This window comes from Drosophila grimshawi, unplaced genomic scaffold (assembly GCF_018153295.1).
Source record: "Drosophila grimshawi isolate 15287-2541.00 unplaced genomic scaffold, ASM1815329v1 contig_311, whole genome shotgun sequence".
Taxonomy (NCBI): domain Eukaryota; kingdom Metazoa; phylum Arthropoda; class Insecta; order Diptera; family Drosophilidae; genus Drosophila; species Drosophila grimshawi.
In genome coordinates, this window is record NW_025063098.1 from 24,551,936 (window position 1) to 24,575,422 (window position 23,487).

Consider the following 23,487-nt stretch of genomic DNA (forward strand, 5'->3'; position numbering starts at 1 on the left):
GCCTTCCGCTCGACGACGACGACGATGCCGTAACTCGATTAATTACAAAATAGCGAATACTCTGCCATTACTTGTACTCGTCCCCATCTCTCTTTCTCCCTCTCTTTCTCTGTTTATCTATATGTCTCCTTCCCTTATGACCCACTCGACTTAATGATAAATAGTGACTTAAATGTGAGCTAGTCTCTCTTAAACTGCAAGCCATCTAGTTGAGCTTTGAGAGCATCTATTACAATTATTTTAAATGCAAAATTGTTTATTGAAACTTTCTGGTTGCATCACTTAATATTGGATAGATCTTTTCAATCTTCATCATCTTTTCAATCTTCAAATGTTCTACAAATGAAAATAGTAATGTAAAATAAAAAAAGATAAATGAAACATTTAATTTTTGTACACAAAATAGGCAATACGACTATTATCTATCTTCTTCCCTGTATTTCTCTCTTTCTCTCTCTGAAACTGTCTCTCTCTCTTTCTCTCTTTCTTGTTAGCTCACATCTCTCATACGCAATACTAAACTCAAATTCTCTCTTTATATATATTTCACACAGGCCTGGCATTAAACACAAACTCATTGACCGGTCGTCGCGACTCCTTCGATCGCACCACATCCGCCTTCAGTCCCTCGGCCATGGACTATACTACAAGCAGCGTTGCTGCCAATGCGGTCAACAATAGTGTGGCCCAGGCGGCTGCTGTGGCAGCTGCTGCGGCACGCGCCAAATGGCCCGGGGCCATGTCGAATGCCAGCGCTTATGGAGCGCTCGGATCCGCTGGCGTGAATGCGTCGGCCAGTCCGTTGGGCGCACCACTGACACCGCCGCCGACGGCTCAGTCGTGCCTGATGGGCGGCAATCGGGCGCCCGGTGCCGAGTCCCGTCAGCGTCAGCAGCTGGCTGTGGGCCTGCCGGCAACAGCAGCAGCCGCACAGGCGGCCGTTGCCGCGGCGGCCAACAATATGTTTGGCTCGAACAGTTCGCTCTTCTCGAGCCATCTGGCCATGCCGGGCACCACACCAGCAGCAGTTGCCGCTGCGGTCGCGAATTCGCGACAAGTGGCAGCTGCTGCCGCTGTGGCGGCTGCTGCTGCTGGTGCGGCCGGAGCACCGCAGCCGGGCAGATCGCGACTGCTGGAGGACTTTAGGAATCAACGTTTTCCGAACTTGCAGCTGCGCGATCTGACCAATCACATTGTGGAGTTCTCGCAGGATCAGCACGGTTCGCGGTTCATTCAACAGAAACTGGAACGGGCCACAGCCGCTGAGAAGCAGATGGTCTTCAATGAGATTCTGGGCGCCGCCTACAGCCTGATGACGGATGTCTTTGGCAACTATGTCATTCAGAAGTTCTTCGAGTTCGGAACTCCGGAGCAGAAGAACAATCTGGGCATGCAGGTCAAGGGTCATGTGCTGCAGCTGGCGCTCCAGATGTACGGCTGTCGCGTGATCCAGAAAGCACTCGAGAGCATCTCTCCCGATCAGCAGCAAGAGATCGTTCACGAGCTGGACGGACATGTCCTGAAATGTGTTAAGGACCAAAATGGCAATCATGTCGTGCAAAAGTGCATTGAATGCGTCGATCCCGTTGCCCTGCAATTTGTCATCAATGCATTCAAGGGTCAGGTATACTCATTGAGCACACATCCCTACGGTTGTCGGGTTATCCAACGTATTCTCGAGCATTGCACAGCCGAGCAGACGACACCCATTCTGGATGAACTGCACGAGCACACCGAGAACTTGATCCAGGATCAATATGGCAACTATGTCATACAACATGTTCTAGGTGAGTTAAACAAACGGACTAAACGGACGGACTCCATCTTCAGCAGAGAGTTTTTGAAACTTCATTTGCAATGAGATGATTCGACAAATGAATTAATTCTTGTGGCATTTGCAGAGCATGGCAAACAGGAGGACAAATCCATACTGATCAACAGCGTGCGGGGCAAGGTGCTGGTGCTATCGCAGCACAAGTTCGCCTCGAATGTGGTTGAGAAGTGTGTGACACATGCCACACGGGGCGAGCGCACTGGCCTCATCGATGAGGTCTGCACATTCAATGACAAGTAAGTGTGAACATTAGAAGAAGGTGAACATTATTTATAATTGATTGTCCTTCTGCTGCAGTGCCTTGCACGTGATGATGAAAGATCAGTATGCCAACTACGTGGTACAGAAGATGATTGACGTTTCGGAACCTACGCAGCTGAAGAAGCTGATGACCAAGATACGACCCCACATGGCCGCCTTGCGCAAATACACCTACGGCAAGCATATCAATGCCAAGCTGGAGAAATACTACATGAAGATAACCAATCCCATTACTGCCGCCACGGCCAGCGTTGGTGGAGCATCCAGCAGTGCCAGCACAGCAACAACAACGCCGGCTACCGCCAGCAGTGCTGTCTCCGGTGCCGGTGCCGGTGCCGGTGGAACATCCCCCTCAACGTCCTCGGTAGTGGCCAGCGCCAGTGGTGCGACCACAACCACCAACAGCATTGCATCGCCCACCCTCTGTGCCGTGCAGGAGAATGGCAATGGCCTGATGGCCGAACCAACATCGCCGGCCACCTCGGAGTCATCTGTCTCGGCGGTCAGCGGCCTGGGCCCCATCGGACCACCCACAACAACAGCCAATGGAGTGCTGTAAATTTGAAAAAATGCAACACGTTATCGAATTCTAGTTTTTAGTGTCGGGATGAAGAAGAAGGAGGAGGACGAGGAGTAGGAGGAGAGCATAAGAAAAAGCAAAGCGAATGCATACTATAAATACTATACAAAATATACATATACATATATATATATATATAATACGGATAACAAATGTAATGTAATTTATTTATAAACACGCAGAAGGACAAAACTGCAGACAAAAACACCACACACACAGAATACAAAGATTAAAACTCATCCTCAAATCTCGAGATTGAGAGTTTGGCTCCAAATTTGTGAGCAATCGAAAACTTGTATATTCAATTGTAATAAACTATGAATGTTAAACGCTTTTGTAAAGTGCGTAATACTAATACACACACACAAACAAACAAACAAACAAACGGAAAAACACACAGATGAGTTTCAAATAAACTCGTTGAATGCGAAAAATTACGAAAAATTACGCATATTTTTGCGTGTTCAATTTTTTTTTGTTTGTTTTCGTTGCTGAAAATTGTCAAATCGATGTGTGAAAAACAAAAGCGACATGGCTCAAAAAGCTGTCGAAATAAACAAAATAAAATCAAATAATCGAGCAGAAATTGATAAAATGTCTACGTACATTTTTGTTGTTGTAATAACTTTGTATAAAAAAAAAGATATGAGCGAAAAACTCAAGAAATACCAATTTGTAAATGTTTAAGTACGTGAATCGACTGTATATTTGATTATTAAACAAGAGCGCGTGACGTTCAGTTGCGAAACAAACAGTAGACAGAGGATCGAGAGAAAGAGCGAAGGATAATGAAATAATGAAGAAGATGAAGATCATGATTATTAGCATAGAATTTAACTGCAACCATTTCAAATATATAAATATATAAAATATAAATACAATAAATATAATGAACAACTTAATTGTAGAATGTAGGCTAAAGAGCAAATTTAATATGTGTAAAGAACTTCATTATATAGAGCCAGCAGCCGAGAGCACTCGAAAACACACACACACACACAAATACACAAAACACACACCAACACACACAAAACACACACACAATCAAGAACTCTTTAGCGTTGCGTTTTGCAACAATTTCACGTCGCTTTTGCGCTATGTAAAATTTTGTACAAAAAGAAAAAAAAAACAACAAAAAAAAAACAAAAAACAAACAAACAACCAACTCAAAAGAAAACCACGAAACTAAAACCATGTAAAACAACGTAATAATTATTTATTTTGTTTGTCAATTTGTTCACTTGTAAATTTAAAACTGTTTTGTAAAATTCTCATTAATTTTAATCGAAAATTTGTTTGTAAAAAATGCTTGTAGACAACAAAAACTAAATATTTTTAAAGAAAACCCAAACACACACATAAACACATACACACACACTGAAAACTCATACAAGACTCTCTCACACACACAAACATATACATATATATATATATATCGATAAAAAACAAAAACAAAAGCACGCAATGCATTGTAGCAATTATAAAATGTACCCCAATTACTACGAACACTATACATATATACTATATACATACTTATACATATATATATATATATACATTTATATTTGTATTTTGTAAATTGTTTCGTTTTTAAGTCGCAAGTAACTCCCCCCCAAACACACACACACACACACACACACACTCACTCATATATACATATTTACACTACACGCATTGTATTTATATCGTAATTGTAGAAAATCGCTTTTTTAGGCCGTCGAACCGAACCTTTTTTGTTTAGCCACTAAGATTTAACTGATTACTGATTACTGATTTATGATTTTTGTTTTAAGTGTCTTTAAGTTATGATTTTTCAAAGATATGTTTTTTTTATTAACGAGCAACTCACTCACCAGAATCCATCTACGAATGTGTGCAAAACAAAAATAAATCAAAACCATGTATGCAAAATATTTCAACAGCTTTGAACTATTATAATTTACAGTCATTGTTCAGTTAGCCCACCTTTCATAATGCATAAAATAATATTATAATATTTTGTAAAATCTCTCGTCGCATTGCTTGGCTGTCTCGGTTGCTGTGCGCGAGGACACTCAAACTGTGCGTGATGACAAGCAGTGCGCTAAATGTTGCACTGCTTGCACGCGGTCTCTGTTTACAGTTGGGCAGTCACTGGCAGCAGCCATGTTGACGCTGGCTAATTTTAATCGTATTTTAATTTTTAAATATCTTTGTATATACATATGTAAATGATTCCTGCGCAGCTTGAAATGCATTCGATGTGCTAGTAATCCCCTAACCGTGTATAAGTGTATAAAATTGTTTTTAGCCACAAACAAACAAAAGAAACACAGAAACACACACAGAAACACACTTGTAAATTGCCAACACAAGATTGTATTGTATGTATGTAAGCAAAAGCACACACAAAACAAACACACACTAAGATATTGTAAAAAGTCAGGATTTTTGTACATTTTGATAAATACATTTAGAATATTTCGCGACGTCTTATTCGGGAACTGAACTGGAAGTAATCAAAACAAATATGAAAATTGTACTATGAGTAATACGAATTTATACTCTTTATTTTTTATATACATTTTGTTGTTATCCGTTAACCTTTTGGTCGGTTTCGCTCTTCATACACAAAACGTATGTTTTGCCAAAATTGTAAACTGTAAATTTGATTAGGAACTATTTTTATACAGAAGACACTCGCACATGTTCAATGTTGAGTCGCCGTCGTCGTCGATGTCGTCGTTGTCATCGTTGTCGTGTTTTTGTATATAGGAAAATCAAGCATTGAGCAGATATATAATTTTGTGTAAATTTCAGACAAACCACAACAACATCAAAAACCCATCCAAACCGCTTTCCCATGCCCCATGCCCCATGTCCCGAGCGCATTTCAAGCCTTGGTGCAGCAAACAATTCTCTTATTATATGCATATGTGTATTTTTGGATATTTCTTGTTTGTTTTAATTATTTAGCTATTACCTAATCAACCAACTGCCTGTCTACAGAGCGCAATGCACTGATAATTTTAATTTACATAAATCATAAAATAAACATGAAAACAATTCTATATTTAGATTCTCAAGTTCTGCATAAAGAAGGCAATGGAAGTGGAGATGCTTTCAACATTGTTAAACACACACACACACACACACACACATACATACACACATACATAGACAAGACACATACAGTACACTATACATACACACGCTAAGCTGCGTAGCTGTAGTAGTTAGTCTAAGACAAGGTCTTTATAATACATGAGAGAACATACAAGCAAACTTACTTAGATGTATGTATTGTGTTGCACTTGATTACGACTTGCAGTTAAGGCAAAGATTTTAAATACTTATACAGTATATATATATATAGATATATATATATATATATATATATATATATATGATGTATTTGTACATGTATTTGTATATGTAAAATAAAATGTGTGTAGAGAAGGAGAAGGAAGCAGCACAGTAAAATTTAAGACGCAACTAGCGCTTTCTACATAAATATATACATACATATATATATATATATATTGCTAGTTTTTACAAGGAAAACCTTTTGCACGCATGCGAAACACTTTTGACTAAACCGACAAAAAAAAAACCCATTTAAAAATTACAAATTAAAGAGAAAAATAAAACACAATTGTAAACAATGTAACTTAACTTATATAAAAATGCATATAACACCTATGATATAAGCAAAGCATAGTATATATATATATATATATACATATATATATATATATATCAGAAACTACAACGGACTTGTGTGAGATTGGTTTTTATACAAAAATTATAAACGAAAGAAAAGCAAATGCAAAACCAATTTCGATGCTGCCAATGCAGTCAAAAGGAACCTTTTTAAATTGTACATTTTATTTTGCCAACTTATTTGTAAAAACCAAAATCGAACAAGAAAATACTGAGAAAAAAAAATGGCATTAAATAATAATAATCCAATATTTAAACTAAATCCTAAATATACATTTATTATACATACGAGCAGTAAAAATTTGTAACAATTTTTCGACAGCAAAAGTATGTCAACTAAGCTAAGGACATAGCTAATGCATACACTGAAAGAAAATAAAACATTTGTAATTTGTTGTAAAAAGTATAGAACGATAGCAAAGATGTAAGCATGGGAGCTATTGAGCAGACGTCAAGTAAAAACTATAAATTATACATATATATATGTATATATATACATATATATATATATATATATATATATAAATATTAAACATACAAGTACATACTTATAAAGCATAACTAATTATATTTTGTAGTTACACATTCACGCGACTCACACAGACACACACAAACACACACACACACACACACACACACCGAGGAACCTTTAGTTTTGTAAACAGCGCGCAATCGGCACAAGTTACGTACGAGTCTATATATATATATATAAAGAAACAAGTATAAAATTCGTTGATAGCATTCGAGCTTTCGAGCATTTGATTTAACTATGCATTAAACAAAACTCTTATGTTTATTATAAAAATTATATTTAATGCTAATTTCATTGTGAGAAAAAATAAAAACAAAAAATACACAGTTTATTATGTAGCAAAGATCGAAACGTTTTATTTCAACAATCCGATTGGTTGATCCAATTCAATATGCTTACATTCAGTTTTCAGTTTCACACGTTTTACATTTTACATTTTCCATTTTTTACATTTCATATTTCACTTTGATGTTCAAGTCCCAACCAATTGGCTTCAATAGAAGGCTGCGATGACAACAAATCTGAAATCAAAATTCATATTAATATGGCATACTTTTAGTGGATAACATGGATATATATATATATATATATATATATATATATGTATAACTAACCTATAACCAATCCAACAAAACCAAATCTATAAACCGAAAGACAGCGCATTGTTCGAGGCATTTTATACGGCGCATTTTTTTATATAAACAGACTAGCTGTCTATACATACGTATATACATGTATGCATACATATATACATATAAAGATATACCCAACAAATGATCAACTTTTATATGAGCCAGTAAGTAAACGGACATATTTTTTTATAAGCCTTGGCAAGCTACAATTTTTCCAGGCCGAACATTTTAACAAAATTACCAATTACCGAAATTCACTATAATAAAAAACCAAAGTCTAAAACTAAAACTAAAAGCATAACAAAAATAAATACATTTAAAAAAAAAAACATCAAATTATAAAGAATGATAAACATAACCCCCAAGAAATACAAATAATTTAAAATAGTAGAATTTTTCCATTGTAGAAATGAAATGTATGTATAACTATATAGATTTTTACTTGAAACTTGTTGGGATGTGCAAATCTCGTTATGTAATAGGGATATGATAACGACGCATTCATTATGTTGATCGCTGATTTGCAAAGGCGACATAAGCAACAACAAAAGGCAAACTTGTAGAGAACCAACAACAACAAAATCAACAAAACACAACTCAATATAAAACTGTATATACAGAGTACTCATTAAAAGGCATATGTTTGGAACTGGGGAGTAAGTGACTGGTACAATTGCAAACATTTTCAAAAATACTCAATTCAATACTCTTCCTTGGTTTACAAACGATTCAGCTTTGTCTTTGAACCGATCGACAGTTCTTTTCTTTTTGGATCATATATTATTATTTTCGTAAAAAATATGACAGTTTTCATATTTTTGTTAAGCTTTCAAAAGATGTATTTATAATTAGTGTTTTTTTTTAATGTTATATAGCTTACTATAGTTAGTAATTAGTCGTCGTACTTACTCCAACTGCAGAATAGGAGCACTTTTGACCAATACTAAAAGCGTACAACTTAAGATTGGTTTTTATTTTTCTGAATGCCCCCATTAATGCCACAATAACACCCCAAAAACCACTCGAATTCAATTAAATGAAATGGAAAACATGAAACCTTATTAGCCACTCGTATGTACATAGGTGTACGAACATAACTAAAGATGAACAATTGTAAAACTAAATACTTCTACATATTTAATAAAAAGAAACATTAAAACAATTATACATTTCTTCATTAATTCACACTTCTTCCCATAGCTAGGGGGAAAAACCCGATTTTCTTAGAATTTTCACAAAGGCCAGCCGGATTGGATCACAATACCGTAGGAACTATCCAAACTATCGATGACCTCAACTATTAAACTATTCAAATATTCAATCGTGTGCTTAATAAGCATTTTAATTTCTTTAAGTACTCTCTGTATAATGCATTTTCAATCATTATTTTTACATTACTCTTCAAGTATTTAGACATAAATACATAAATACATTTTTTATTATGACTTTTTACGAATTTCTCTTTTCAGAAAAAAAAAACACTTCACAAAAAAATATTTTAGGCGGAAAAACATATTTTAATAAATTAAAGAAAAAATTTGAAATTGTTTTGCATTGGTTGAAAATGCGGCTAAATTTGGGTTTCCGCTAATATTAAACAGCATCTAAAACTAAAAAGTCACTTCCACAAATAAATTCCATACTTTTAGGCTGGCCAAAAAAAAATAAAATCAATCATTGGCCACTTTTTGAAAAAATTACAATTTTAAAGCGTATCTTCAAGCTAAACATATAATATATAGTTTCAAAACTAAAAATTATTAAAACAAACTTTGAGTTTAACGCAAAAAGCAATTCCAATGACTTTTCACAAAATAAGCTCTAATTCGGCCAAATCCTTAAGTACTCTCAAAAGTCATGGTGCGTTATAATGACAAGGATCAACTCTATCAATGCTTTCACGATCCTTTTTTCAGTATTTGAAGGTCTTTCGATCTTTTCGATGTTTTATTCGAATCAACAGACTTTTGCCTTTTGAAATGTTTCCAAATTGTTTTATCTAAACCGGGAAATACTTGAAAGATGTTTTTCCTGTGAATTCAATAATATGTCTCCTTTCGAGATCCTTAAGGATATGACGAAATTATAGCTTAAGAGAGCAAGTCCTTTTTACAAAATTAAGTAAATGTTTTAGTCCCTTCCGAATATACCTTGCAAAGAAGAGAGCACAAAGTATATGCGTTTTGTATATTGTTTAATACTTTGTTCATAGCGATAACTAGCATTTTACAATTAATTTAATAGAGCCTAGTGCTAGAGTCCTTATCTTTGGTAGACTAATCCTCGTAGAACTGTTCGACGGGAACGTTCTTGAGCAGCTGATTTGCCAGTTTGCCAAATTCAGTGGCCAACTTCTTCTGGAGCTGCGGCTGCATAGCCTCCAGCACAATCATAGAGTTGTCGCGCAGGAAAAGATTTGTGGCCTCCACTAAAAACAAGAAAAAAAAAGAAATAAGTAATTTTTCAAAAACTATTATATTGTGGCATTCGATTGAAAGTACTTACGCAGTATGCGATTGTTGTTGAAGGCTCGCGAGATGCTCATGTTGACTTTGTCAACATCCAGGACGAGACTCAGGGCATCCACGTGCAAGTACTTGCCACGCAACGATGTTTTGCCAGTCAGATCAGCGGTGACACCATCGAATGTGGCATGGAAATCGCCGCCTCCGGATGCGGGTATTATCAGCAGTGTGCCCGAACTGGTGTACTTGGCCTCGATCTTCAGCTTGGGCATTATGATGCGCGCCTTGAAGGGCTCACCACCGTTGACGCCGAGCTTGAGTGATTTGACTTCAAAGTTGCTGGCGCCAAATGCCTCCACGTTCTTTAGCGTAATCTTGTAGCCTTGCGGTCCATCGGTCAGTTGTAGGGCCAGCGAGTCCATCTTGAAGGGTTCGACGGGCGGCAGCTGCAACAGCAACAAGGGATTAGAGTCATATTTATACCGGTACAAAAAAGTGCAGCAAAATGTGCAATTTAAGTTATCGAATCGATATGCGGAAAATTCACAGTCGAGTCTCGACAATTTCCGCACTTGTAGTGGCAGCTGCCACAAGCAGTGGCGCATTACGCAAAACCCGTTAGCCTAGTGCTGCATTTGCCTCTTCGCATTTGGCATTTGAATGTTATGCAACAATTGCAACTTGTTTGGCAACACAAAAGTCGACTCATAGGGTTACCCACCTCAATCTCGGCTATACCCTTGGCCAGATAGGGTCTCAGATGCTCCACAGCTTTGCTTAAGCAGTCCAGAATTTTGGGATCATTTCGACGGCATTGCCTAATGTATTCGGCTGTCAAAATAAATCGCAAGCAAAGAACAAAACAAAACAAAACAATAATTATCACTTAGTTGTATATACACAAAATCAATTCCTATTTTAATTCTAGTAAAGTTCAACGACTCGAAAACTGGCCAGCATTGGTTATGACAACAAATTGTCAAGTTCATGCCGCTGGCCAGCCTCAGCCAACAACAAGTGCGATCTCTGGCAAGGTTAAATTGCTGGCCTTAAAAATGCAGCTGCCGCTTAAGAACCTGTCTCAAACATAATATATATTTATATATATAATTATGTGTGCATACTGGTATTATCTCAACAATTATGTAGCTTGACCGTCACATATCATTATACTAGATTAATACTGTGAGTGTGTCTGTGTGTGTGATCATTAGTGCCAGCAGCGACTGCATCTCAGTGATTCAAAGCCTAAGATTCAAGTTGAAGGCTTTTTCACGGATCGTTGCGCAGCTTAAAAATCGTTTTGTTTGCGCTTATTCATTAAATATGGATTTGGTTCATAGTTTGCATTTTCAATGCGTCTTTTATGGATGCGGAAGTTTGCTGTTGCCATTGCAAATGTTTTTTTTTTATTAATTTTTTTTTTGTTTTTATTGATTTTCGTTTTGGACCCTTGCCCGAGTTTTGTGGTTTCCGCTCAGCTTCAATTTATCAAACTGTGTCATTTTAGGCAATTAACACACTCAGACATCTGTAAACTACTCAAATTTATATAATATTTATAATGGATAGTATCAAACTTGACATTTGACATTCAAAAACAAAATATGTAAACAATTATAACTGTTAAGTGCACAAATATTGAGCTCATCGTCGAAGGCACAAATTTCCAGCTAAATATCATAAACAAAACTAATGGGCTTTGAATTAGTAGCCACAGAAATGTGCTAAGTAAAGATCACAATGCACTTTGCTCATTAAAATATTTATAATCAAGCAAATGATGATTGAAATATCACAAGTTCAACACGTTCATCAAGTGCCAATTGTTTATGCCTGTTCGCATATCTGACACAAGTGGATCTTCTCTGTTCAGAACTTACGCGCTTCGGCCTGTGCGAGGTAGGTCAATTGCATCACAGCAGCCACAATGGTTAAGTATTTTAGCATTTTTATTTTGATTTTTTAAACAAAAAACAATTCACACGAAACGGCTAATTTGCACAATTTGGCAGCAAATAGCAATTAAAAGCGATGGGTAATTATATATGTAATCTTTAGATGTCGACGCTCGTGGCAGACGTCCAACGAACCCAAGCTCAGAACTACAACTGTGAACGATGGCAGCGTCGCAGGCTGATTTTAAAGCCCCCCCTTCCAAAGACAAGTTGACTCAATGCAAAGCGCAGCTCTGAACTTCCAGCGACTGCGTGACTCGATGACTGTCTGAATGACTCGCTGACTAGTCGACCGGCTGACTCGCTGACTAGCTGACTAGCTGACTTACTAACTTACCGAGTGCTAACCGGTGTTAGTAGACACTTTTTTACCAAAGGTCTCTTTTACTCTTCCTCTTCGCTGTGGGCCTCTCTTTCAGTCCACACAATTGTTTTTTTTTTTTGGATTTTTCGTTTGTTTTGTTTGCCGCTTGAATTTTCGCAATGCTTAGTAAATTATTTTCTCAACTCGATTTTTATTTTTTTTCTAGAATAAAAAGTTGAATTTGTTGTACATTTTTGTAATTATTATTCTTGCAGCGATATGCCAAAGTGCAAATCATTATGAAGTAGTGATTGTCCCCGTTGCAATCAACGGTCTTATGTAAGTTAGTCAGTCAGCTCAGTCACGGCTCAATAAACTCCGCGAAACTGGCAACTGTCTGACCCCAATGCCCCCAATAGCATAGTGGCCACAAGAGAACCCTGACAAATCTATAATTTGTAATCTTCTATCGTCGGAGCATAGAGCATCGCTCTCTTGACTATTTGTATGCCAAAGTCATGTTCATATCGTGTTGCTTATTATTAAGCGCAATTATAAAAGCTCAGATTCAATAACACATTAGAGCACATTTACTTCTCAATCAAGTATTCAATTATTGGCCTATTTAGTGAACAACTTTGTATTTTTTTTTTCAGGTTATTCAGGTATTTATGACAGATGTAAACAGTTATGTAACTCGGCTACGCAAGTATTGAGCAGACTAGTTACATTTTTAAGAAACTCGCTTAAGCTTTTTAGAAGTTTAACCAAAGTCTTCTGATTTCGGTTTCGTTTAAAGATCAATTTTGGAGGGGAGCACGAGCCGAGGCAAATCTTTAACTTTGTACTGTCAGCGTGAAGACCTTTGACGGTCGGATCTTAAATTGTTTACAATGGCCGTGACAAATATTAAACAGATTTGGGAAGTGCCAGCGCACAAGGCTCAAGTTTCAAGATTCTAGGCGACTTTGTTTACAAATACCAATGGGAGTTGACGAGCTGTGGCACAATACGCATTCCAAATAGTAAATGACAATAGTGAGAAATATACATTAGTTCAAAGAGAAGCCAGAGCAAATAGATAAATAACAAATGGTATAGTAAAACGTTTTTACAGCCCATTGTTTAAGGTGCATTGTTATTTAAATAATTAGACGGCTTTGTTTTACTACCTGTATTATGAGTGAGTCGTTTTTTTTTTTATAGTGTTCAGGAGATGCCATTAAAACCCACTTGTAAACATTAATTCCGAGAAGTTGCGCACAGGAATTACTACATATGAACATATATACGAAATTGTTTAATAATTGCTGAAATACTACATACATATTAAATAATGACTGAAATTGTGCTTACACAGACTAAGTAATTTCCACTTGATTATTTAAGTGCAAAACAAAACGAAGAAAACAAAATTCTAGTCATAACTTATGGAAAACGAGTTCTATAAAACTTGATTTTAATAAGTTGCATAACTTTTAATGAGGAATACTACATTAAGCTCCAATTTTATTAGCACATTAATAGTTTCACTATCGATTGAAACAAGTTTCTCGAAGTTACTGAACTTATCGACAAATGTTCCCAAATTTTAAGACAACGAATAAACTTATTTTGGCACACACTTATATGCTAAAAAAAAATCCAGGAAGTTAAAGTTTCTAGGTCAAATGACGTTGACAAGAATATTCCTGTTTAATTATTTTGATTAAGCATTAAGTAGAGTTCTGTATTCAACTGCAAGTCACCTTGGATTTCCTCTGCACTAATCACATTGCAATTCGAGGATATCAACTGGCAACTGGTAAACTTTCAAGGAATATAAGTAAACAAGCCAAAATGGGCACAATGACCAATGAAAATAACCTTGACCGTATCCATAAAAACCTGTAATTGCCATTAGCAGTGTGCCTACTATGCGGGACGCGAGTGTAGCCAATTAATTTTCAGACACGCTTAAAAGTATGCAACACATTCCGTCAAAAATAGCAGAAGGTTTTTTGTTGCCACAAGTGACCGCAAAAATTGTTCGTCTACAAGATTGTTTTTTACTTTATAAGCATGTATGCTAATTTTGGAGTTACCCAATAAAGCTCTTATTTAAATAAAACAAAAGCCACATAACCAACGAATTGTCATTTGCTTTATTGAAATGCAGAACGCGTTATTTGAGCTTTGAATGAACATAAAGTTCTTCCATTTTTTATTTCCTTGGCAATTGCAATTGAAAGGCAGCCATAAATACCGGTGATTGATTTCTACAAAAAAAAAAAAAATATTTTTTTTTTAACAATGGAACTGAGCTCTTTACCTGAATGAAATGTAAGAACCTTTGTTTATGTCATTATTCGTATGCAAATCTCAAGTGCAATACAAATGGTAAATGGTAGCTGGTTAATGGCAAATGGCACATGTAAGCACTTGACCTTTTCAAAAGGCATTTCTTTTTAGACACACTAATAGCCGACCAGCTTAGCCCACAAAAGGGCGCCAATTACCAGCTATTCATCATGTGCAAAAATAGCTTCAGTTCGCGGAGAGAAGAAGAGCAGTGAAGAGAATGCATGGCACGCAGGGATAAGCAGAGCTAGTCCCAGGGCTAATAAAGCTCATGATTCATTGCACGGCTCATTACGCTGATTTTTGAGGCCAAGCAGGTTTCCAGCGACGAGTCAAAGACCGACTAGCTCACGGCATGAACTTAACCTTCAAGTAGCGGTACACTCACGCCCCTGCCCAAGCCCCAGTCCCAGTCCCAGTCCAAGTCCAAGTCCCGGCCCTAGCCCATCCATGCCTTGGCTGACGTTGCTGTTGCATGTGACGTTGACGATGGCAGTGGGTGTGGCCCCATTGTTTGGCTGTTGTTCGACGCTGCGTTGCACCTTTGCCTTTGCCTTTGGCTCTGTTTTCGACTCGAGCTCATTTCTTTTGGCCGCCTCACTGGCTGGTTGGGTTGGCTCAGCTTGGCTTGGCTTGGGCTTTTGGTTAAATGGCTTGGTCCAATGCAGTGTTGGCTCATTCCTCGCTCGAGTCGCGTGAAAGTTGGACGGCAGTCAGCGCAAAGAAAGCAACCAGTAGCAGCATTTCCTACAGTCGGTTTTATTCTGTTTCGTGGCCAGAAAGAATAACAAACAAAAAACAAAACTCAAAAGCGAACTGGTCCGTTTTGACCCACTTTGGAGCTAAGCCCGAAAGAATTTCGAGGGCCGAGTGAAATTTATATTGTATACATTGTATGTTTGATCGCGTTTTCTGAAAATAACCAAAACAAATATAACCAAAATAATTCTCCTAAAACGCTTTCGCTCTTACTCATAGAAAGAAAAGAAATATAAAAAAATTATCATATGCAAAAAAAGACGCGAAATAAGACGTGCTAATAAATTATGAAACCAAACTAAAAGTGAAACAAGGCTCATAACTATTTATTTCAACTTGTAATTTCATGCAGACCTACCAAAACACAATACCAACAACAATGTGCCACAAATTTGGAATTATATTGCTGCTGGCCACAGTGGGCGCCATTTGGGCCCAGCAACAGCGTAAGTAATGCCAATGAAAGATACAAATTGCTTGTATCGCTTTCTATTGCGGTTACATCGACACTTTCCAGTTCTTAAAAAAGGCCAAAGCGTAACATCGACCACGTCGCTCTTAACTTGGCTTAAGTATCGCGCAATTCGGTTTTAATTACCCGCCCGAAACGTGCCAGCAACATCGAAAGTTGTGGCTAAGCATTAAGCCATAATTTCCAAGAATCAATTATCTTATCAAATCATTTTACAGCAATAACAATTCGATGTAAAAATCCCACATTTTTAATGTGGGCTTACGATAAAAGAAGGCTCATAATGAACACAAACCTAAACATAAACACAGGTTACTTTAATATAGATTACATTTTTGAAGTTCTTTATAGCCACCATAAAAAAGAGTCATACAAATGTTATTCTTAAAATCAAATTTCAATGAGACGTGATTTTAGTTTTAATACGTAATGAGAGACAAAGAATTACCTGAAGATGATAATACAGTCAGTCTGTGGATCACATGGGGGATCACAGCTTTGTTACTAAACTAAGCAGCTTAAGCTTATAAAGTTAGCTTGTCTTATTAGCAGTGCGAATTTAAATATTAATTGGCGAGAGCCATATCTGATTAGCTGAGTTCGTTTCCGTCCTTTACACTTGAAGTGCCTCGCCTCCTCCCAATAAAGTTTTCGCATCAGTTTCCACTAATTGAGTGCTGCACATGCTCACGTCTGTCTGATGGGTTTGATCTTACCCGCCGATATGTGAATCTTTACTTGACTGTATATATATTTATATATGTATGTTGCATATATGTATATATTTACACACATATGCCATGTGAACTTGAACCGAGCGCAAGCTGCAATGCAATTATTTTCGTTGCACTCGAATGCGCAATGTTTGAATTAAAGTTTATAAACATCAAAAAAAAAAAAAAAAAAAAACGAAAACGAAAAGAAAAACTAAAAAACCTATTAAGCCAAAGATAATTAACAAAAGTGGCGAACCGAATGATTCAGCAGCTACTGTGAGCATTGCAGTTTGCAAAATTCGATGAACTGGGAAGTGCAATTAATCACAGCTATTTCTCTTTCTCTCTTGCAGCTTACTATCTGCAACAATGTCCTCGCGATGAGGCAGCTATCAACGAATGTCTACGCGACAGTGGCAACAAATTGGTGCAATATCTACAAAAGGGCATACCCGAATTGGATATTTACGAGGTATGCCCAGAAAGGCCATCAATGATAAAACCTAACTTAAGCTGCTTTCTTACTGTCCATCATTACAGATTGAGCCAGTGGTCATTGATGAGATTGGCATTGTGCTGGGCAGCGGCCCAGATGGCTATCGCGCACTTTTCCGTAATATTCAGGCCTTTGGCGTTAGCAATATAACAGTCACAAATATACGGTATGTATTCTGAAACACATGCACATATATACATACTTATCCATAGGAGTCAAGTGTTTGCACTGTGGACACATTAAGTATTTTTAGTACTGTCTTGACCCCTAATAACCTGCTGCTTAAATTGTTTACTTACTAATTGTACACTATTAAGCAGGGGCTATAACTTCACTGTTATACTAAGTGTAACTGTAGATCAAGCTCTTCCATGATTATCTTAGCGCTATTTAATTTAGTCAAACTACAAGCCTCAATTATGGGAAAATTCTTTTTACTCTATTAGGGCATTCAGCAGTCAGCCTCTGAAGTATTCATTTTTTCCTTCCTACATTATAAACGTTGTCGTCTTTTAGCATGTTTGTCAGTCGCTCAGTCAGGCATTTAGTCAATACGTGTCTAAGCATTTGAGAGACACGCGCTCAATTTCAAATCATCTATAAAGTTGTTTATTACTCGTTAGCTATTCGAATTGCGAGTGCATTTAAGAGTCTTTGTCTACAAACAAAGCAAGCTCAAACACTGTTCTCTTTTAATACTGAGCAATTGGTTTGCATTCAACATTTGCATTTTCTGGGATTTTCTTTGCACGTAATTGCCCCACAATCAATTAAGCATTTTCAGTTTATGGGCTGGGCTAGTTGGAAATCTGTTTAATTATAAATTATTAATAAAGCAAAGACATGGAAATTCATTAGTAGAGCGAGTTGCTGGGAACTCTTGATTTAAGTACAAATGGGCAATTACAGATTAATATAAATAGATAAAAAAAATTATTGATAGTGTTTAAATTAACTATCGCTGACGACACAAAAATCTTACCGCAAGTTTATACTTGGAAATCGAGACGTTTAAATTCAATTAAGTGTCAAATATTGTTTATATTAACCGATTTAGTGACACAACTTCTTGGTTATCTAAGTGTGCTGACTTCCACTCAAAGTTATGCAACATTTAAGTCCTTGATCAAGCCGCAAGCAATTAAAAAAACAACCTGTCGCAAACACCCGGCAACTTTCCGGTAACGACAAACATGGCCTGCAATCAATTTGCCAAGAGGCAATTACAACCAAAGCCTCTAAGCTGCCTTTGGAACCATTTACCATAGATCTGAGAATTGAGCAGTGAGCAAACGGCAATCGCGTCGAGTGCCAAAGATGTCTATAGCCACAAAAAAAAAGTGGGTCAAAGCGATTCTCTATGTCAAGCTTTTGGTTTCTAGCCTCTTGCCGAACAGTAGCCGGTTTCAATTGCAATATCATTTTTTTCTATTCGATTTGGGTCTCTCTGTCATATTTTGTATGTGCTATCCGTTTGGCTCTTTACTGGTTTTGTTGTCATTATTGTCATTGTTATTGTTGTGGTTGTAGTTGTAGTTGAAGTTGTAGTTTTTGCAACGAGTGCACCAGATTTGTTTTGTCGAGAGTCTCAAATGTGTCCGCAACGAAGGTCGAGGTGGAGTTTGCCACACAATATAAGTGTGTGAGACATTGAACAAAAAAATGCAAATACATTAACAAATCCAATGAAATGGCAGTTTTGAGTTTTTCGCTTGAGCACATAGATATATATTATCATCGCCACTACCATTATCATTGTCATTGTCATCGTTGTCGTCACTTGCAGCTCCGACTTGGACTCGCTGCAGTTCCAGCTGACGTGCGAGATACCTCGCATCCGAGTCAAGGCTCAATATCGATCCACAGGTGTACTGATCTTGGTAAAGGCCTCTGGTGCCGGTGACTATTGGGGCGAGTACGGTGAGTTTCACAGTTGCCAGTTGCCAGTTCAAGGATAGTTTACAGTTCACCGACTTCATTACAATATGGTTAAATCGTGTATTTTAGAGGGCGTCAAGGCCAAAATCTATTTCAAGGCGTTGGCCAATGAAGGCGCCGATGGACGCACATATCTGACCACCGATGCGGTTAAAATGGATTTCAATGTCAAGGACATTCAGATGGGAGTGGATAACATTGCCAATGGCAATTCCGTAATACGTATGTATAAACCAGAAAACAAACAGAAAACAGGGCTTAACTAATTGAATTCGATCTGTTGCAGAGGCCGCTCTCAATCTGTTCATCAACTCCAACTCGCAGGAGCTGCTGAAAGAAATGAAACCAGCGCTTCGCACCAAACTGACCCTCGTCATACGCAACTTTATGGATCGCCTGTTCGCTAAGATTCCCCTTGACGAATGGATCAACCTGAATTGATTAGTCTTCCGCTAAGTTGCGCTTAACGAGTACTACATAATAAGTTCTAATTTATTGCACACAAACGTCACTTACGAACTATAATAAAAAAAAATTATACAAAATAAAATGGAAATGGACTACGCATTATTTGATCTGTATTATGTATATTTTTTCCAGGCTGAACAGGTTAAATTCTGTTACACTGATCGGAATCATTTCCTCAATAAAAGCGGCCGGTCAAAACAATCCTTGGCTTTTCTTATTTAATACACTGACGAAGCCAGCTTTTGATAGTATATTAAAGTTATTATGCAAGTATTAGATAAGATAAATTGCGAGTTGCCAGTTTAGTTACCATTATTATTAGACACACGACAATGTCAGGGCCGACATACAAATTGAAGGCCTTTATAATATGAATGAATGAATGAATGAATGAATACTACATGCAAATGTTGAATAATCTAAAACACGAGAGAACAAACAACGCACTATTATTATAAAATGCAAGAAAGTTTGGTTAATTAAAAATCCATGCATCGAATATTACCTAGGAACATTTTATAATATTTATGTAAGCAATTTGAATTTGGAATTTTATATTTTCTATATATTCTATCATATTTACCTCGTGTTTCAAAATCTTAACCTGAACCCTTAAAAAAAAACTCTCTTTCAAAGACCTAACGATAAGTATCATCGAATTGCAATAGCTCGACCAGTTGCGTGTGGTTGAACAATTTTAAGCTCACTTTGTCATCGCAGTGAACCATGTCATAAAGTCGCTGGCCTGCCTTCCAGATAAACTGACAAATTACATAAAGAAAACGGTTGTCAGGCAACGCAAATTTTAAACAAAAAGTCAGCAGATTGTCAACACGACTTCAGGGCCCGCGTTGAAGATCTATTAATTGTGTACAGCACGCCAACGTTAAATCAGTTTGCCTAATAGAAAGCCTGGTTGCACTTTTTGGGCGGGCGGGCTGGCTTCCAGGCTTTCACACAGGCATACATATATGCAAATATATCTGGGAATCCGATCATTAAGATTATTATTATTATTCGTTTCACAGTTAACCCCAGCGAACTGTCGCTCTCACACTCAGCGTCGCTCTCGCTGGGGAATTAACGTGTTTTGGGGTTCTACGTTTGCATCTATGGCTTGTTCTAAGCTCGCCAGTTACGCTCATGTAAATCAAAGCGTAATTTTTCCTATAAAACGCGAACGAGACTAGAATTTTGCATTCAGTACGACTTGTAGACGGTTACTAAAGCTACACACAACACTTTCAAAATACGTCAAGCCGAGAACAGTGAACGGTCCTCAGTTTACAAAGCACAACTTAAAACGTTTGTAAAAAGTGAGTTTAAGTTCCATAATAATTCAAATCAAAGGCATAAAAATAAATGTAAAAAAACAGTGAGTTCCTTAAAAGAAATTTTAGTGAGGAGTTCAGCAAAGTGTAAAAAAAAAACTATAAGCAATCAAAACGAATCAGGAACACATATTTTTCGTTTTGTTTGGTGAGCAACCAAAAATCTACGAATTATATAGTAAAAGTATATGGAACAGTTTGGTTTTCATAGCAAGAACTTCAATTATTTATCTTCAGAGTCAGTTAATCACTTGTAGCCTATGCTGGTGATCGAAGTCAGACCTTGTCTGTGGCTTCCAACTCGTCCTCGCTGGGCGGGTCAACAGACGCTGCAGAGGCATCTCAATTCGAAAGGATTTCGTAGGAAGTCCTGTTGAATTGCATATGGATCTTATTCAATCCATAGTGTAAAATGCCATCATACCTGCTTAGATAGATAATTGATTCGTAGCTTATTTTGAAGATTACCTCAAGCGAAGCCTTGTCTTGATGATATTCCAGTCTCTCGTGGGTATGTTTGGATTGCAATTGGTTAGCAGCTCCAGAATATCCCTTGACTCTAAGGGTTTTTTCCGGTAGCCAGCTTATGGACCAAAGACTCGATAGAATTTCCCAAACATCTATTACCCCCAACTGTGCGCTGAATACACCTCGCCGATCCTGGTAATCGCAGCCTTGTACAGCATAACGGAACAATAATTTTCGCAGCAAATAGATTAGTATTTAATTGAAACCAGCCGATATCCGTGCACATTGGTGACAACACTTCCATAGCGAAAGCAGTCTTAGTAGGCGGCCACATAAACGCTTTGTCGGTACAGTGGTTAATACTCATACAACCGCTGGCTGTCCGGTTCCGTTTCGCAGCTAACTTCCGATAGGTGGCCGTTCGCTATCCGCAACCCGTCGGACAGCCCCAGCTAGGCCACTGTCGAGCCATCTCACTAGCTCTTCAGACCAGACACTCCCGCTAACTAGCAGGTATTTTTATGGACACTAATTATCAATTATTATGCAACATTAAATGCGGTTGCTAATCGTTACGGTTAGAGAGCAATGTCTCGTAAACGAAAAGCGCCATCAAATAACATCCCACTTATTAGCCTTAGTTATAAAGTATATAATCAACAACTGAGTCTAATTATATAGATTGTATTATTGTGAGCTGCATTTCAAAGCTGGGCTGTGAATGGTAAACGTGTCTACGGCCAAATTGTAGTTTATCATCAAAGTCGACAAGTTGCCGTGACTTCGACGAGCGTAGAATTTAGAAACGGGACAGGCGATGAGTTGGCATAAATTGCAAATAAGCTACATAAATTTTAATGGAATGCAGGCAAGAAATGACAACGGGCCTGATTAGTAAAATATTACTCAATAATTAGAATGCCTCAGTTCCAGAGATGACTCAATTATTTTTGTATATAGAATATTTAATTCTTATTCCTGCACACTGAAGAAACTGTTCGATTGCTAATATGAAAGCTCATGGATATATTACCAACTTACTATTTGCAGAAATATCAATACATTCCTGAGCGTAAAATGGAGTCCAGATTAATTGCAGCCACTCTTCTCGTCTGCTTCTTTGGCGTCACGTATGCGGGCAATATGCGTAAGTGAAATCAATAACAATCATACAATATTTATCTAATTTTGTGTTACTTCATACAATCCACTATAGCCGACTATATCCAGATCTGCCATCGTAACGATCCCGAGCTCTCCAAATGCCTCAAGCAGAGCGTTCACAATCTGCGTCCCTATTTGGTCAAGGGCATCAAGGAAATCAATGTGCCCTCCCTGGAGCCACTGTACATCGGTGACCTCAGCATACTCGAAGGCAGCTCCAGTGGAATTACGGTCAAGGCCAAGAAACTGACCGTCTACGGTGCATCCAACTTTGAGATTACCAAAATGCGTGCTTCCACTCAGAATAAACGCTTCGACTTTGAGATGATTCTGCCATTGCTGCAAGGAGAGGGTCAATACGATATTAATGGTAACATACTGGCGTTGCCCATCAAAGGCAGCGGACCATTCGTCGGCAACTTTACCAATTTTGTGGCCTACGCGCGCATCACTTATGATGTGAAGAATGTGAACGACGTTGATTACTTTGAGTTTAAGGAGTTCGCGCTGAAGATTCGCACCGGCAAGGGTCGTCTCCGTCTGGACAATCTCTTCAATGGCGACAAGGTGTTGGGGGATGTCATCAACCATACCATCAATGAGAACTTTGAGCTGTTCACCAACGAGGTGATAGCGCCTATTGCCCGTGCCCTGGAGGTCAAGTTCCTGGCCATTGCCACCAAGATTGTTGAGAATTTCACCTACAATGAATTGTTTCCCCTTTAATTAAACTATGTGCTTAAATTTGTATGCTATTGCTTGTGATACAGTTAATTTCATTATGTTAGTGTTAATATATTTCATAAATAAACTTTAAAGGAACTCAAACTTTCTGTATTATTCTCTTCAAATCAATCGTGACAATTAAAATAATACAACAAGCAAGATTTCCGTCTCTGCTACTTTATTTACAAATTTTTAATTACCTATTTCTTGTTGCCCGTCTTTTTGTGTTGAATTGGTTTTGTTTTCATCTTTATGGAAGTGTTAACGAGCAGCTTTAACCCAACCATTTGCTTGGCTGCTGTTAACAGCGTGCCGTGCTTTAGTATGCTGTCTACCGTGAC

General features: G+C 37.6%; 4 protein-coding genes across 7 annotated transcripts in view; 3 read left to right on the forward strand and 1 right to left on the reverse strand.

The window, feature by feature from the left end:
- Positions 1-3,929, forward strand: part of LOC6568094 (maternal protein pumilio) — a 106,126-nt gene extending 102,197 nt beyond the window's left edge. For all 4 annotated transcript variants that reach the window (XM_032740791.2, XM_032740792.2, XM_043215253.1 and 1 more), the window contains 3 exons: positions 555-1,787; positions 1,902-2,070; positions 2,132-3,929. In XM_032740791.2, coding sequence (XP_032596682.1) covers positions 555-1,787; positions 1,902-2,070; positions 2,132-2,654 — 1,925 coding nt within the window. In that variant the 3' untranslated portion in view covers positions 2,655-3,929. The remainder of the gene's footprint in view (positions 1-554; positions 1,788-1,901; positions 2,071-2,131) is intronic.
- Positions 3,930-9,718: 5,789 nt separating this feature from the next.
- LOC6568093 lies at positions 9,719-12,119 on the reverse strand. The gene is made up of 4 exons (XM_001994560.3): positions 11,890-12,119; positions 10,728-10,837; positions 10,047-10,452; positions 9,719-9,969 (listed from the first exon to the last, which is right to left on the reverse strand). Exons 1-4 carry the CDS (start codon positions 11,954-11,956, stop codon positions 9,818-9,820), a joined length of 735 nt encoding a protein of 244 aa, XP_001994596.1. The 5' UTR covers positions 11,957-12,119; the 3' UTR covers positions 9,719-9,817.
- Positions 12,120-15,285: 3,166 nt separating this feature from the next.
- Positions 15,286-19,534, forward strand: LOC6568092 (protein takeout). Its single transcript, XM_001994559.2, has 7 exons — positions 15,286-15,501; positions 15,720-15,813; positions 16,909-17,027; positions 17,096-17,217; positions 18,838-18,971; positions 19,059-19,211; positions 19,276-19,534. Exons 2-7 carry the CDS (start codon positions 15,747-15,749, stop codon positions 19,428-19,430), a joined length of 750 nt encoding a protein of 249 aa, XP_001994595.1. The 5' UTR covers positions 15,286-15,501; positions 15,720-15,746; the 3' UTR covers positions 19,431-19,534.
- A 948-nt stretch (positions 19,535-20,482) lies between these two features.
- On the forward strand, positions 20,483-23,248 carry LOC6568091 (protein takeout). Its single transcript, XM_001994558.2, has 3 exons — positions 20,483-20,773; positions 22,307-22,403; positions 22,473-23,248. Exons 2-3 carry the CDS (start codon positions 22,334-22,336, stop codon positions 23,144-23,146), a joined length of 744 nt encoding a protein of 247 aa, XP_001994594.1. The 5' UTR covers positions 20,483-20,773; positions 22,307-22,333; the 3' UTR covers positions 23,147-23,248.
- The last annotated feature ends 239 nt before the right edge of the window (positions 23,249-23,487 follow it).

What these genes read in the sequence shown, in the direction of transcription:
- LOC6568091 (XM_001994558.2), top strand. Translation starts at nt 22,334, where the DNA reads ATGGAGTCCAGATTAATTGCAGCCACTCTTCTCGTCTGCTTCTTTGGC. An exon ending in CACGTATGCGGGCAATATGC is followed by an intron (nt 22,404 to 22,472) that starts GTAAGTGAAATC and finishes AATCCACTATAG; the next exon opens with CCGACTATATCCAGATCTGC.
- LOC6568093 (XM_001994560.3), bottom strand. Translation starts at nt 11,956, where the DNA reads ATGCTAAAATACTTAACCATTGTGGCTGCTGTGATGCAATTGACCTAC. An exon ending in AGGGTATAGCCGAGATTGAG is followed by an intron (nt 10,453 to 10,727) that starts GTGGGTAACCCT and finishes TTGCTGTTGCAG; the next exon opens with CTGCCGCCCGTCGAACCCTT. An exon ending in CAACAACAATCGCATACTGC is followed by an intron (nt 9,970 to 10,046) that starts GTAAGTACTTTC and finishes TCTTGTTTTTAG; the next exon opens with TGGAGGCCACAAATCTTTTC.
- LOC6568092 (XM_001994559.2), top strand. Translation starts at nt 15,747, where the DNA reads ATGTGCCACAAATTTGGAATTATATTGCTGCTGGCCACAGTGGGCGCC. An exon ending in CATTTGGGCCCAGCAACAGC is followed by an intron (nt 15,814 to 16,908) that starts GTAAGTAATGCC and finishes TCTCTCTTGCAG; the next exon opens with CTTACTATCTGCAACAATGT. An exon ending in TGACTATTGGGGCGAGTACG is followed by an intron (nt 18,972 to 19,058) that starts GTGAGTTTCACA and finishes CGTGTATTTTAG; the next exon opens with AGGGCGTCAAGGCCAAAATC.